Source organism: Eleutherodactylus coqui, chromosome 10 (genome assembly GCF_035609145.1).
Source record: "Eleutherodactylus coqui strain aEleCoq1 chromosome 10, aEleCoq1.hap1, whole genome shotgun sequence".
Classification (NCBI taxonomy): Eukaryota; Metazoa; Chordata; class Amphibia; order Anura; family Eleutherodactylidae; genus Eleutherodactylus; species Eleutherodactylus coqui.
In genome coordinates, this window is record NC_089846.1 from 101,823,537 (window position 1) to 101,838,416 (window position 14,880).

The 14,880-nt window shown below is 46.0% G+C and overlaps 1 protein-coding gene across 2 annotated transcripts in view; it reads left to right on the plus strand.

Moving 5' to 3' along the window:
* LOC136580793 (ligand of Numb protein X 2-like) overlaps nucleotides 1-14,880 on the plus strand; it is a 61,249-nt gene that overhangs the window by 25,393 nt on the left and 20,976 nt on the right. For both annotated transcript variants that reach the window (XM_066581648.1, XM_066581649.1), the window contains exons 2-4: nucleotides 4,883-5,334; nucleotides 12,063-12,256; nucleotides 12,354-12,550. In XM_066581648.1, the coding sequence (XP_066437745.1) occupies nucleotides 4,952-5,334; nucleotides 12,063-12,256; nucleotides 12,354-12,550 (774 nt within the window). In that variant the 5' untranslated portion in view covers nucleotides 4,883-4,951. The remainder of the gene's footprint in view (nucleotides 1-4,882; nucleotides 5,335-12,062; nucleotides 12,257-12,353; nucleotides 12,551-14,880) is intronic.

Consider the following 14,880-nt stretch of genomic DNA (forward strand, 5'->3'; position numbering starts at 1 on the left):
AATGAAGTGTAGCTGGGTGTGGACTACTACCCTGAAAGAACACTATATTAATACTCTTTTGCCCACTTATTGATTCCTGGCGTAATGTTATTAAACAGAACACCGGCGTCTTAACTACACTTTGTTTCTCCTTCGAGCCCGCACTTCATGCATCCCCGGTATTGTGGCTGTTGGAATGTACAAACCACACAAGGGAAAACAAAAACCTGAAGCAGCTTTTGTTATCTGCGGTTCACAGTTTTTGTTTTATTTCAAGCTGTGTTTTCGTAAGACCGAGCAATGAAGTTGGTTCCTGATGAGTGCGAACAATAAGTCAGTCATCCCAAAGTTACAGCCAGTATTATAGCACAATGCTGCATTCCCATTTCTGCAGCCTTCAGAGCGGAAATCTAGTAATTGTGGCTCAATAGCTGCACATCTGATGCATTCTGGGAAATGTGTACTAGGCACTGGTGCAGACTAGGAGCACAGTTAAAGGGGTAGTCCGGTGGAAAAATATTATATTGAAATGTACTCAACACTGTGCAAAAACCTTCTCATAATCCCTTTACCTGATCCCCGCAGCTGCCGTTCACCTGTGCTGGCTCCCCTGCTACTCTTCTAGCTCCCGCGATCATGTGACCCAGCAAACCAAGTCAACTTTTCTTTGTACCTTTTTAGAATGTTGAGTGCCAAAAAAAAATTTGCAAATTCTGGCATCACTTTTTGTCTTTTTTGGCTCCGTTTTTACAGCAAAAACTGGTGTACACTGATTAATGTGGGCCTCATGCAGGGGTGTAACTATAGAGGGTGCAGGGGATGCGGTTGCACCCGGGCCCAGGAGCCTTAGGGGGCCCAGAAGGCCTCTTCTCCATATAGGGAACCCAGTACTATGAGTAAAGCATTTATAGTTGGGTGCCCTGTTACAAGTTTTGCATCGGGGTCCGGGAGCCTCTGGCCTCATGGGTGACACCGTCTACACAAAAGAGCCAACTGTGAGAACCGAGGAGGGAATATTGTTAAAACCGCTGCTTCCATGCAGTTGCAAGAGGACCTAATAGACTACGAAATGAAAGAATACTTTAGTCACATCTTAGTTGCACCCAAAAAATATATATCTACACCCACCATGAGCTACAGTAGATTTCTGGCATAAGTTATACTTAAATCTGTTAGGTCTGTGTAGCCAAACCCTCTCCCAGTAAGGCCGGCCTCAGACGTCCGTATGCAGAATCCACAGCAGGCCTCCCACAGTGGATCCCACCTGTGATCCCTCCCACAGTGGATCCCACCCGGCCACGCTTAGGAGGTAAGCCGCACCAACTTTTTATAAGGCCGCTCTCGCACTCACTACTTATTACATGATTCTCGTGGTTCAACACTCCCATTGATTGTGCAGTCTGCTCTATTGTTTTGCATTTACACAGTTTTTAACGCACCTCATTACCCATCACAGTGATGGGGTGCGTTAAAAAGCCCTGTCAAACGCTCTACAATGCATTCAGAAACGCTGCTTGAAATCGTGGTAAAATGCATCCGCTGTGAGCCGTGCACATTGGAAAATATTACAGGTTTGTGCCAAGATTGTAACTTTTAATCGCCACTTTTGGCATCTTAACCCCCCCCCCCCAAGCAGAAAATTGGTGCAGAATAGAGATGAGCAAGCGTACTCGGAAAAGCACTACTCGCTCGAGTAATTTGCTTTATCCGAGTATCGCTGTGCTCGTCCCTGAAGATTCGGGTGCCGGCACGGAGCGGGGAGCTGCAGGGGAGAGCGGGGAGGAACGGAGGGGAGATCTTTCTTTCCCTCTCTCCCGCCCGCTCTCCCCTGCTCCCCGCTGCGACTCACCTGTCAGCCGCAGCGGCACCCGAATCTTCAGGGACGAGCACAGCGATACTCGGATAAAGCACATTACTCGAGCGAGTAGTGCTTTTCCGAGTACGCTCGCTCATCTCTAGTGCAGAACCAATTTTTTGATGCATGTCCCAGCGTTTTATAACACACCCCATCGTTGTGATAAGGTGCGTTTAAAAAAAAAAAAAAAAAAAAAGGTAATACACACAAAAATAGAACAGACAGCGCTCAAAAATCGCGGCTTTAAAAATGCAGTGTTCGAGCGCAGGTCAGCGAGGCCCCATTCAAATCACTGCATTCCGAACCCCGCAGTAAATGGCGTCCGGGGTGAGGGCGGCCTTTACCTGGTTGATGGCAACACCTCTTTCTCAAGAGATACATATTGACAAAAGTCTTGCTGTTGCATTTCACTCCTGCTTGTTGAACGCCACAAACGTGTGACCGTCCTCGTTGCTCAGCGATGCGGGGGAGTGTAATAAATGTCACCTCGCACTGATCTGGGCTGTAAAATTAGATGCAGCCCGTACACTAGCGAACCGTAATGGAAGTATTTTACTGCTATCCTGTATGTCCTCACGCTCTGTACACGGACCGCCGCTGTGATGTAGAGCAGCCGTTACATGACTGCCGCAGCGGAAGGAGAGACCATGAGATTCCTCCTATAGTATATAAAGAGCTGACAACAGGCAGGTAGAGCGGGCGAGGACGACACGCGGTCATGCTCGCACACGGTTTTTATTGCTTTTTGTTCTTTCATACACTGTAATTGCTTCTCCGAAGATGTAAGGGTGATTGTAGCTTTTCTGGTGCCGGAGGCGTAAGTAACGCGGCACCTTCTCCCCGGATGGGACTGGGCTTGCAGTGTATTTCCGGCACGCAGTGACTCTAGGCACTAATGCAGCGGCTTGGAAGAACTGCTGACCTGGCATTCCCGCCAATTTAATATGGATGATGGTGGCGTCTGATTTCCTATTTAATGCCGCGTTATAATGCAGTTTAGACCATATATTTTCCATCTTCAGATTATTTTTGTCTAGTACACCTTTCACTCAGCAAACAGTGTCCTCCTTTCACAATACAAAAAGTTGGGAATTAATGGTGATTTCTCCAAAATTTCTGCTTCTAAACCTGACTCCACCGACCAGAAAACACGGCCATGTCTTATAAATGCAGCTAAAATACTACTGCCCAGACATTGCAGAGATGTTGGTCCTCCCAATATCCGGAATTGGTGCAACGAGTTAAATACAATAAGTAGCTTTCAAAAAGCCAGATGCTTCTAAGAAGAGAACTTGGATATCTAGAAACGTAGGCCAGATGGCTGAATGTCAAGAACAACCAAGCCCACCGGTTCAGCATTATCCACTGAGCTCTCTATTGGGCCACCTTTTTACAAACTCCTACATATAACATCATGTCCGTCTTTCTGTACACAGTCATAACCGGCCAATTCACCACCTCTCTCATCGGGATCTGTAGGTAGAAAGAACTTTTTGTTCCATTGCTCACTCTCTTGTACTTGTAGAGAATCCGCGTTGAACCCCTTGCATGAGATACGCGGTCATGCGCAGTACACTCGCAGCGAGCACGATATCGGGCCAAGAAAATTTTCCCATAGATTCTGTGAAGTAGCGATCCTCCAGCAAGCGGTTCCCCATTGTTTTTAATGGGAAAGCTTGAAAATGTGCAATGCGTTCCAACGAACGCGAAAGATGGGACATGCAGCTCCTGTATATGACGCCATTCAAAAGAATGAGGTTCATAGTTGTGCATCTTGCAACGCACAAATCTCTTGCAAGTTTCCCGGCCGTGTGAGACCAACCTAAAATAGGTATTAAGGGGGATACAAGGGGTGAATTGACGGCCAGCCCGCACGCAGCAAATCAATCAGCACACTGCTGCTAGGACCTTACTACATAGACCCTATCGGGAGTTAGGGGTGTGACAGGGGCTTAACTCCTGTCAAACCCCTACCTTCCGGTGGCGTCAAGATACATTAATACCTCTGACGGACACGGTCATGCGCAATGTGACCTTTATTTTTTTTAATTCCCTGCTTTGTTTCATAGCAGGGTTGCATATGTATTGCGCCCATACGCGGTGTATTGTGTATTGTCAATGTTGCATACACTGCCCATACAAATATATAGGGCCCACGCTGGCACAGAAATAGAGGGTGCTGCCATCTTTTTCTCGTGCGTATCTACACGCAGTCTTTTTTTTTTTTTTTTTTTCCTTCACCCACCTCTGAAAACCTAATAAAGAATGTATATAAACCTAAAATGTTGCCACAGCATGATGTGCCATCTGTAGCCATGCTGCGGTGCCGGTGACCCGACAGCCGCTTGCACACCTACTGCAGAGTTTCCACTGTTCTTGTGCTGCAAATATTCGTAAAACAATAGATTCCTTCAGGACAAAGCATTAATGAGCGTGTGATCAGCGGCGTGTGCGGAGTGCCGGGCCTGTCTGCCACCTCCTGCCCTGGATAGTGGAGTCGGCACCTTGGACAATGCAGGTATTTACGCCTTGCAGATTATCTCGGCTTTTTATTTTTTTGCATCCCTTTTCCTGCTGCTCCAGAGTCCTGGCAAAGCAGCCACCGGAGGCACAGTGGTGGGCATTGCGTCGTGATCCGGGCGGAGCTGCTGGATTCGGTTTGGGATTCTTGGCTTTCTATGAATCCCTGGATATGATGTATGCTGGCGTTGTGCTGAGAGACTCTTGTCATCTCCTTATTTCATCTGTCATTCAGTCTCCTAGATCGCTGCAGATAAGTTGGCACATCTAATTGATTGGTAATGCTTCATCCTGATTTCCGGCTTTTAAACCCATCTGATTTGCCGGGTGATTCTGCAATTGGCAGGCAAACCATCGCTGGGGTTTCCTTGTGACCGTTTTTTTATTCTTAGCACTTCTTTACGCTGATGCATTAATTCATTCACTTTTCTCGAGATCTGCAGCTCTATTGTTTAGCGGTGGTTCACGTAGCAGTCGTTGCTTTCTTTCCCCCATTAATCGGTATTTTATATTTTTCCCCCTTTTTAGAGGACCATGTCACCTACACTTGGATTGTAACCTGGCGGCACAGTGATTTCCGAAGAAAAGGTCCCGGCGATGGCTGACCCTTTGGATGTAGCCTCCACGGCCTTCGAGCTTTGCCGTGACTGCGGACAGCCTCATGTGTCCTCCGAGAACCACATCTACAACTTCCAGGATGAGGTGGACGATGAGCTGGTCTGCCACATCTGTCTGCAGCCGTTGCTCCAGCCGATGGACACGCCGTGCGGTCACACTTACTGCTACAAGTGCCTGAAGAACTTTCTACACGAGAAAGACTTCTGTCCCATGGACCGCAAGAAACTGTGTTTTCAGGACTGTCACAAATCCAGCCTTTTGGTGAGAAACCTGCTGGATAAATTGAGCGTCATATGTCCCTTCCTGGCTGACTGCAAGCATGTGATGCAGCGATGTGAGCTGGAGCCCCACCTACACAACAGGTAAGTTGCTTAAAGGGGTTGTCTGTTATTAGACAACCCCCCCTGTGTTTAAAATAATAGAAGTATACTTACCCCTTCGCAGCCCCTGGGATCCAGCCCTGCAGCCCGCTGCGGTCCCGGTGATTACTGGGACGGATGATGTCACAGAAAATCAGGTGATCGCTGTAACCAATGAGAAGCTGTAGAGTCACCGCACAATTTATATCCCCACATCCGTGAAAGTCCAAAGTATTACATTATTTATGCCGCGAGAAAAACATAAAACATTGCAGCATTAAAAAAAAATGTAGTATTGCTGTCATCGGACGGATCCACATAATGTTAACGTTGTTTTTACCGCAGCGTGATATTACCGGAAAACAGTGCATTATATGGTACATTACATGGGCCCCTGGAAAATATAACTTGTCTTGGAAAAAACAAGCAATCATGTGTCGCTGGAAAAACAGAAGTTATAATTTTTTTTTTTTTTTCGAGAGCAGGGATGAAAAACGGCCCAGTTGGGAAGGGGTTAATATCTTATTACAGATTTTTACTGATTGCAGCATTTTTAACAAAAAAAAAAGAAACTTTAAGTTGCAAAGAACACAACTGAAAATGTGGGGAAGGCGATGTGTGACAGAGGTCTTAGTGGTTTTCTAGGCAGCGCCCGCATACAACTGGATCGGAGTGGAAGCTGCTGCTCCGACGCCTGTGTAGTGGCCGCTCTTTGTAATTGCAGGCGCAGTTCTCATTGAAATCAGTGGGAGCCGACCGGAAATTACAAGCTCTGTGAATGTTTAGAACAATGTAGAGTGTTTATGCTGACCTGTAGCGAAGCCGGTGGGTGTAAAGATGTGCCAATCATACCTTTATATTTAAAGGTCTGTCACTTATAGTTGGCCTAGTAACCTAACGTACTGTCATGTCTGCGCTGTTGTAAGGAGACGGACGTTACTTTTTTTTTCCTTCTAAAGTGTCTCCTATGCAAAGTTATCGGGCAATAACTAACGCCTTCATCTTTTCCCGCTGGAGACGTAACGCATTTCACCTCACCTGTACTGAACTGTGGGATCAGCTGCATGCACTGGGGCTCGTTCCCAGCAGTACTGACGTCACGAGCCCGATCGCGTGGTGCAAGAGCATGCAAGGTGGAACACGTGAGGTTTCCACTAGGAAGAGCTGGAGGCGTCACTTCAGCAAGAAAGGGGACGGTTTTCAGCTGAAAAGACTGGAGGAGAGCCGGACCGCCAGCAGACGCTGAATACTAGGGTGGCCCATAGAGATATGGCAAAAAATAAAGTGGCAGCTATACAGCAAGACACCATCCCAATTTGTTAGATCTGCTAACAGTAATGTTAGGGTTAACTTTAAAACATTAAGGCCGCCTGTCCGCGGGCGGGTCGGACCTGGAATCCCGCAGCAGAGTTTGACCCGGTGACCCCTGCGTACCTGTCCGGCGTCGTCTTCTCTGTACTGCGGATGTACCGGCCTGCGCTCCAGCACACATGCGCAGTACAGAGGATGACACACCGTCGCTTTGGCGATGACGCGGCTCCTGCAACGATTCTGCAAGGATTGCAGAATGGCCACAGGACGGATGGCTTCCATTGACTTCAATGGAAGCAGTCTGTGCGTAGCCTGCACAAAACCGAAGCATGCTGCGACTTCTTCTCCATGAGTGGAAAGTCGCAATCTATTTCCACTCATGGGCAGGAAATCACATTTTTATACTGCATGCTATGGGGCTGGATTTGCTGCGGAGTCTGGAGGCGGAATCCTTCTCTGTACTCCACAATGCAAATCCGTCCGTGGACAGGAGCCCTAAGTATTGACAACGGCGTTTGTCCCGACAATCTACACATTTGTGCCGTTCCTACAAAAATACCTCCAAATATATGAAAATAGTAAAATTCTGACACGGATACTTGTCAGTCGGCACTTAAGGATCGGACAGCAGACTTCCTGGTCATCTGTGTTTGGAACAGCCTTCGATTTGCTTCCACAACTTGAAGCAACAGTTGTTTTTCTTCTTTGTCATTAGTAGAAAGTCTGTAAATTCCTGATCTTTGAGTCCAACCTTGTTGTAGAACCGGAAATAAAGGTTTGTTAAAAGGGAAAAAATGAGTGTCTTGCTTTGTAGTTGAAAGTTGAGGTTTTTTTTTCGAGCCAACCTACTGAACACTCATGGGACGGTTTGGGGCTCATTAGCATACAATATTGGAGAAAGTTATTGCCTGATATCTTTACATAGGAGACCCTTTGAAAGGAGTTAAAGAGGTTCTGTCATTAACCCATTTTGGACCAGGCACTGTAAATATACGGCGCCTGGTCCCGGGCTTTAAGCCCATCCGTATGTAAAATTGTGGCAGGGATTAAAGCCTCCTGCTTCTGTAATAAATTAGAAGCAGGAGGGGTTGTCAGCTATTAGTCACAGCTGATAACCCGGAGGAGGAGGGAGAAAGAGGTTTTAACCCTTTCTGCCTCCTCCTTTCTTCAGTACACATCGCTCAATGAGCAATGTGTACTACCGATGAAAGTGGAAGTATTTCTTCCACCATGGGAGCCGGGGGGGGGGGGGGTCATGTGACCGCTGGGATTCCCTGCTATAGCAGAGCTGGAGGATCATACTAGACCCTGATCACCTCTGCCAGTGACTAATGTCACTACAGGGGTTGTTTTCTCCAGTAAATGGGGCTCCTATGGCTACAGTGGGAAAGTATCAAATTAAAGAAAAACAAAAAAACACGTGAATGTCCCCTAGAGGTCTTGTGTGACATCATGGGGGACGTAGATGGTAAAGAACATAACATCAGTAAATAAAAATCACAGAATAAAACAATATATACATACGAAAAAAAAAGGATCTTGGGATGATTTAGTGAATCCTGCATTGAGCAGGGGGTTGGACCCGATGACCCTGGAGGTCCCTTCCAACTCCACCATTATAGGATTCTAAACCAAAACCGACATCAACCAAAACGTCGCTGCATGCGCCCTATAATCCAAAACCATACATATTGTATATCAAAACGTCCAAAACAAAATGAGGAACCCCTTCCCATACTTTATTTTAGCGTAAATATACAAATAAAAAAAAAAAAAACTAGAAATGTTTAAAAACATTTTTTTTAAACATTTTAACCCCAATAAAACTAAAAAACTGAAAATAATAGTCAGTGAAAAATATATTAAAAAATAGCCCTATATGTCAGGGAAAAAAAAACGCAGCAAAAATAATTTTGGTAGCTAAAGGCAAAAACGTAGGGCAGTAAAACTACCACATGGGTAAAATTCCTAAAAAGTGTCTGGTCCTTAAAGGGGTTGTCCCGCGCCGAAACGGGTTTTTTTTTTTTTCAATAGCCCCCCCCCCCCCCCCCCCCCCGTTCGGCGCGAGACAAACCCGATGCAGGGATAAAAAAAAACAAAAACGGATAGTACTTACCCGAATCCCCGCGGTCCGGCGTCTTCATACTTACCTTGTGAAGATGGCCGCCGGGATCTTCACCCTCGGTGGACCGCAGGGCTTCTGTGCGGTCCATTGCCGATTCCAGCCTCCTGATTGGCTGGAATCGGCACACGTGACGGGGCGGAGCTACGAGGAGCCGCTCTCCGGCACGAGCGGCCCCATTCAGCAAAGGAGAAGACCGGACTGCGCAAGCGCGTCTAATCGGGAGATTAGACGCTGAAGATTAGACGGCACCATGGAGATGGGGACGCCAGCAACGGAACAGGTAAGTGAATAACTTCTGTATGGCTAATAATTAATGCACGATGTATATTACAAAGTGCATTAATATGGCCATACAGAAGTGCTTACCCCCACTTCCTGCAGGTCAGTGTAGCGGGTCACGAGTGATGTAGTGCTCACTGCGTAGCAGGGAATACCGAATCCTCCGCAGCCTGGTTTATCGCGACTGCACATGCACGATGTTTCGGCGCTAGTATCTCATATACTATATGAAACGCTAGTGGCAAGATATCGCGTATTCACGCTAAAGCAGGCTGACGAGGATTCAGCATTTCCTGCTAGGCAGTGAACGCTGCATCACTCGTAGCATTCACTACCCTGCAAGAAGTGACCTGCAGCTAATGGACGCCCCAAAATGGGAAGAAGCAGATCCGTCTGGCTGGAGGTGCATTGACCCTGCGGACTGGCGGAGCCAGGAGAAGGTCAGGGAGATGTGGTAAGAAGACTACTGGGGGAGGAATATGCAAGTATAGAATTTCTTTTTCTTTTTTTTTAAATGACAAAACCCCTTTAAAGGTGACACCCGGTTCCTTGTGAAAGCACATACATAACAGTATATTGGGCTAATAGGCCAAATTTAGGTGACGGACAGCGGCAGTACGTCCATGAAGATGAACAGCACACTGCATAACCCAAGTGCTTGGTTAATGATTACACAGAGACGGCTCGGTAAATATTACACGGCTTCACACAATGTTCTCAGTATGACGCTGCTTGTTTACTTGGAAACAGTAGACTTGACGTGTGAAGCCCGATAACTTCTACACGGACTTGTGTCTGCGTAACCAGGAATACTCGGGGCGTCGAGCATGAGCAACGTGCAGAACCCGGCCCTCCGACTACTCAAACACCTCCCGGGAAACTCAATTGGTGGAAGAAATAAAACATGTAACATTTGTGGCAATTATCCGGCCGGCTGTCCTACATACAAAGTCCACAAAGCTTGTTGATGAAGACTTTCCTGTTCTTTGCTATGCACCAGGTTTCGGGGGCTGCACACATATTTTCCTCCTATGTGGCTGCTAATATGGTGTAGCTATCATTGATGTATCAGATGTATATTCTGTCCCACACAGAAACTAATGTAACCATCCCCACTAGGACAACTAGTGTCCAGTATTGTAATGGGGGAAAAGTTGTCTAAAACTTTCCTACTAAACGCAGTATGTTCCATGGTTTCTGCCGCAGTGTAAGCCGGCCTGGAAGTGTGAAATAAGTCTAATCCCATCTCCACCGTCTGGTTTGTATTCTCATCCTTACTTCTGTCATGGACCTGAAGCATGTAGATAGATGGCATGAAACTGAGATTTCCTGTTGCAGCTAAAGGGGTATTCCTATCTCGGGAATCTCCTTCTAATGTGTTGTAGATGTCATAATAAAGCGCCAATTGCACTCCCAATTTAAGAATGCCCCGTTCTCTTGCAGTACTTTTCTTCCATTTGTTTATGGTTTGTTGCTAGTTGATCCGACCCCCCCCCCCCCCCCCCAATCCTCCACTCCGGAGCAGAGATGATCAGCACTTGCACAATTGTGACTCCCCAAGTAATGATCTCCTGGTGGCCGGGATCTCGGCAGTGCCTGCACACTGAACTCAGCCCGGCCATCAGCTCTAGGTCTTTCCACAGAAGTACTTCCGGGCAGAGCGAACAAGTCCTTGTTGCATGGCCAAATGCCCTTTAGCAGAACGCAGCACTAGATGATGGCCGGGAACTAGAGATCCCAGAAGATCATTACATATGGAGTTACAAGTGTGCAAGTCCTTGGCCATCTCCGCTCCGTACCGAGTCGGTCGGCTCCTCTAGCAACGAGCAGTTAGCAACTAAAAAGGAGCACAAAGCTTTGTGGGAGAACGGGGAATGTAATCTGTGGGTACTTTTTTTTTTTTTTCACATTCACAATGCATCGGAATGGGATTCCCAAAATTGAAATATCCCTTTAATCCCTTAGTGACTAAGCCTGTTTGCGCCTTAGCGACCAACTAATTTTCAGGGGGTTTTTTGTCATCGTTTCACTCCCAGAGCCATAACTTTTTTGATTTTTCCATAACATAGCCATATTAGGGCTTTTTTGTAGGACAAGTTGAATTTTCTTTTGACACCCTTTTTGGGTACCTAGAATGTATTGTATAACATTTTATTACTTCTTATTTTACTTTATTTTTTTCTTTTAGGGGCATTGGGGGGGAGGGGAATTCCGCTATTAGTTTTTTTGGATTTCATTTCTACAGCGTTCAGCATGCAAAATAAATAACGTGATAACATTCTCTGGGTCAGCACGATTTCAGCGACGCCACGTTTATACAGTTTGTTTTGCTATATATGTGTAATCTATATTGTAATATTTGCTTTTGTGTTCTCCCGCTCCAAGAGCCGTAGCATTTTTATTTTCCCATTCAAATCCGGATTAGGACATTTTTAATGGCGGTGTCAGAACTGACCAGCATTTAAAGGGTTAACAGTTCTCTCTGATCTCCGCTGTTGCCAGTGGGGGTCAGCTGTTATTGACAGCCGGTACCCGTCGTGAATGGAGCAGGTTCGGCTCCCGAGCCTGCCTCATACACAGCGTAGGCCGTGGACGACTATATACCTGCTTACTGTAACAGGGTCTGTGCACTTAGGGTGTATATAGTCGTATGTGGAATGCAAAGGGCTGAAGTATTGTTGTTGGAGGTGAGCTTTAGAACTATTCCCCTATGTACACCTCCAACAGAAGGGTGTGTTGTTTTTTTTTCCCCCCTCGCTTTCTTCCTCTGTATAGGAGTTCATTGCAGACTAAACTTTTTTCTATACAGTAGATAATTGCAGAGGTATGTATGCCCTTGTATGTCCCGGGTATTCCAAAAGTCACTTGCCAGACATGTAGTCAGAACAATATGTAAATGGACCATTGTACACAATATTCTGTATAGTTTTTGATTCCCCATTGCAGAGCAGCCTGTATTTCTTCAAAGTGGTAGTGGCTGCTAAAGGGACTCATCACAAATGTTATTGTATATCAGGTGTGCCGGCTTCAGAAAGTACAGAGGCGAAAGAGAGAAGAAGACTGTCTCCGTCAAGGACTCAAGCGAGACCGATGTCTCCCAAGCAAGCGGCATCGCCGGCGTTCTAGCAGAATCTTCACTGGCCGCTGTGGTAGCACTTAGTACACCTGAACCAGGCCTGGTCAATCCAGCGTTTGATGAACACGATGATGGTGAGCGCTCAGAGTAGTCCTCAAGGTGTACGATATGGCGGCACTTTTTACCAAGGATTCTAATTGTTTGTATTTTTTTTTCTGTTCAATTTTAAAGATCATCCTCATAGGACAAGTCTAGTCGCGGAGACAAGTACAATAGAGCTACATCGTGATGACCCCGAAGAGGAGCTGGGCATACGAATTGTGGGGGGCAGAGACACTCCGCTGGGCAATATTGTCATACAGGAAGTGCTGAAGGATTCCTTAGTTGCAACGGATGGCAGACTTATGCCAGGAGACCACATTCTGGAGGTAGGTACTACCAAATGGTCGTCTTCATTGCAAGGATGTGATGAATTACTTTTTTACTGGGTCTAAGGCCACAGAATGGTTATAGGTACCTGTCTCAGAGATGGGTTGGTTGATGATATAAGCGCCTCTGGTTGCCATTATGGTACCTCTTTATTACTCCTGATCATCAAGCTCAACATGAAACCTAAATGGCTTAGGCTGCACTATACAGCAGAGGGATAGAATGGATGTTTTTTACATAACTTAAATTGACAATTTTTGTCTCTCTTTTTTTTTTTTTTTTTTTTGCTAGCCCATGTGACACCCTATTTCCCCCAGCATCACAAGGCCAGACCGCATCATGCAAAAATAATGACAGAGGTCGTACTGGTTGTGCTGTTCAATCTGTACACCTGCATAAGAGGTAGGTAACGGATATTTTGGCCAAAATACACAAGCTTGTCGCAGGTTGTGAGCTTGTGTATTCTTGCCAAAATTTCAACTTCTACCTCGTGTTTATTATTTCTGCAGGATATATGCTGGCCTTGGCATTCTAGCTAGAGAAAGGACATCTTTGTGTGGTGTACTTAGAAGGAGCTGGGCTTGCCAATCAATTAAGGATCTCACATGCAACAACCCCCCCCTTCTCCTCCCCCAAAAAGTCTGCACATCCAACAAATAAAGTGTGACCGTGCACATTTATACTACGGTTGCAACAATTACCGTAACACACACTTGTTTCAGCGCTCCTGCACACTTAAAATCTTCCTAAAGATGCACAACTGTTTATACTAACCATATAAAAAATGCACGGTTCATAATTTGATCAAACTACGTGGGCCCATCCGCCGCATCCGGACAAACCTTTAATGGATAGGTTTGTAGCTCTATAGACTCTCATTTGGCTAAAAAGCCTGTGCATAGATGGGAAGGCTATATACTGTCACTGAATCGCCAGAGTCGCAGACATTAACCTAATACCTACTATATGTTTTCTTAAAGAGACTCTGTCACCTGCTTTTAGTCCTATGAGGTAGGCTTATGGGCTTAAAGTAGGTGACCTGTGGAGTCCGGGGACTACTCAGCAGCGCCGCTCAACGCATGCAGTGCCTGCTTTCAAGGTTCACACCGGGGGAACGACAGAGGTGGTAAGTACAACACTTACATTCTCGGACTTCACGGGTCACCGGCTTTCAGCCATAAGCTAAAAGTAGTTGACAGATTCCCTTCTAACTTTTGTACCAGCTACTGGTGCATGTAACACATTTCTATCTGACAGTTAAATATTCTACAGTTATTAACCAGCTTGCCAACATGAATGCAGTTTTGATCATTCACAACTGGTCAAGTTTTCATTCAAGCCTTTTTTGATCTATTCTTGGCAGAGGATAATGTGGGAAGAAGTTATTTCCTTGATGTACTTTTCCCATAGAAAATACCAGCAGTGTTGTGTTTTGCTTTCTCTTTAGCATATGAATAGATAGTGACCATTTACTTATTAAACCCTTTCTCACCCCATGATGTGTATATTTAAGGCCCTTTTACACGGGACGATTATCATTCAAAGTTGTTCAAATAACCGGGCGCCTGCAGATATTTGAACGACAGTCGGCCCGGGTAAATGCATGCAGAGACTGAACCACTGTCTGCTTACAGTGAATGGAAGGTGGGGGGAGAGCGCTCCACGGTCCGCCCCACCTCCATGCCGGCGGCGCTGTGAGCGATGCCAACAATACTCGCTCCAGTGTAACAGAACAGGAGCGAGCATCACTGGGATGCGCTGTCGGGCATCATTTGCTCAACAGTTCGTCCTGTGTAAAAGGGTCTTTACCCACAGTAATTGCTCAGGAGCGGAGTCCACACCGTGGGCAGTAGGAGTCTGCTGCAGCGGCTGCTCCAATCCCAGTCGCTTAACCCCTATGGTTACTAGTGACTGTGGCATGTAAGGAATTTGACAGAGAGAAGGTGCTGCTGGGTTGCTATGGTAGATGGAGGCCTAACAATAGCCTCTGGGTCTTCCCTTCACGGAAATCTATTAGACTCCACTAAAGGATCTAATGGTCTGCCTGTCAGTAGAACACTGACTGACAGTCAAACACTGCACTCCATAAGTAGTGCAGTGTATTGTAGTAGCTGATTGCAGTTACATTATAATAAAAATTTTCAAAGAAGAAAAATGTATTGCAAGTGTATGTGTGTATGTATAATATATAAATTATATATATTTATTTTTTTATCATAAAAGCTGGGGTGGGGGGCTGGGGGGGTCAGTGCCACCTGAAAAGAGTCCTGTTGTGTGCACACAGGATCCTAGCATTGGAACAAGACTTCCCCTTTCCTCACGTTTGAGC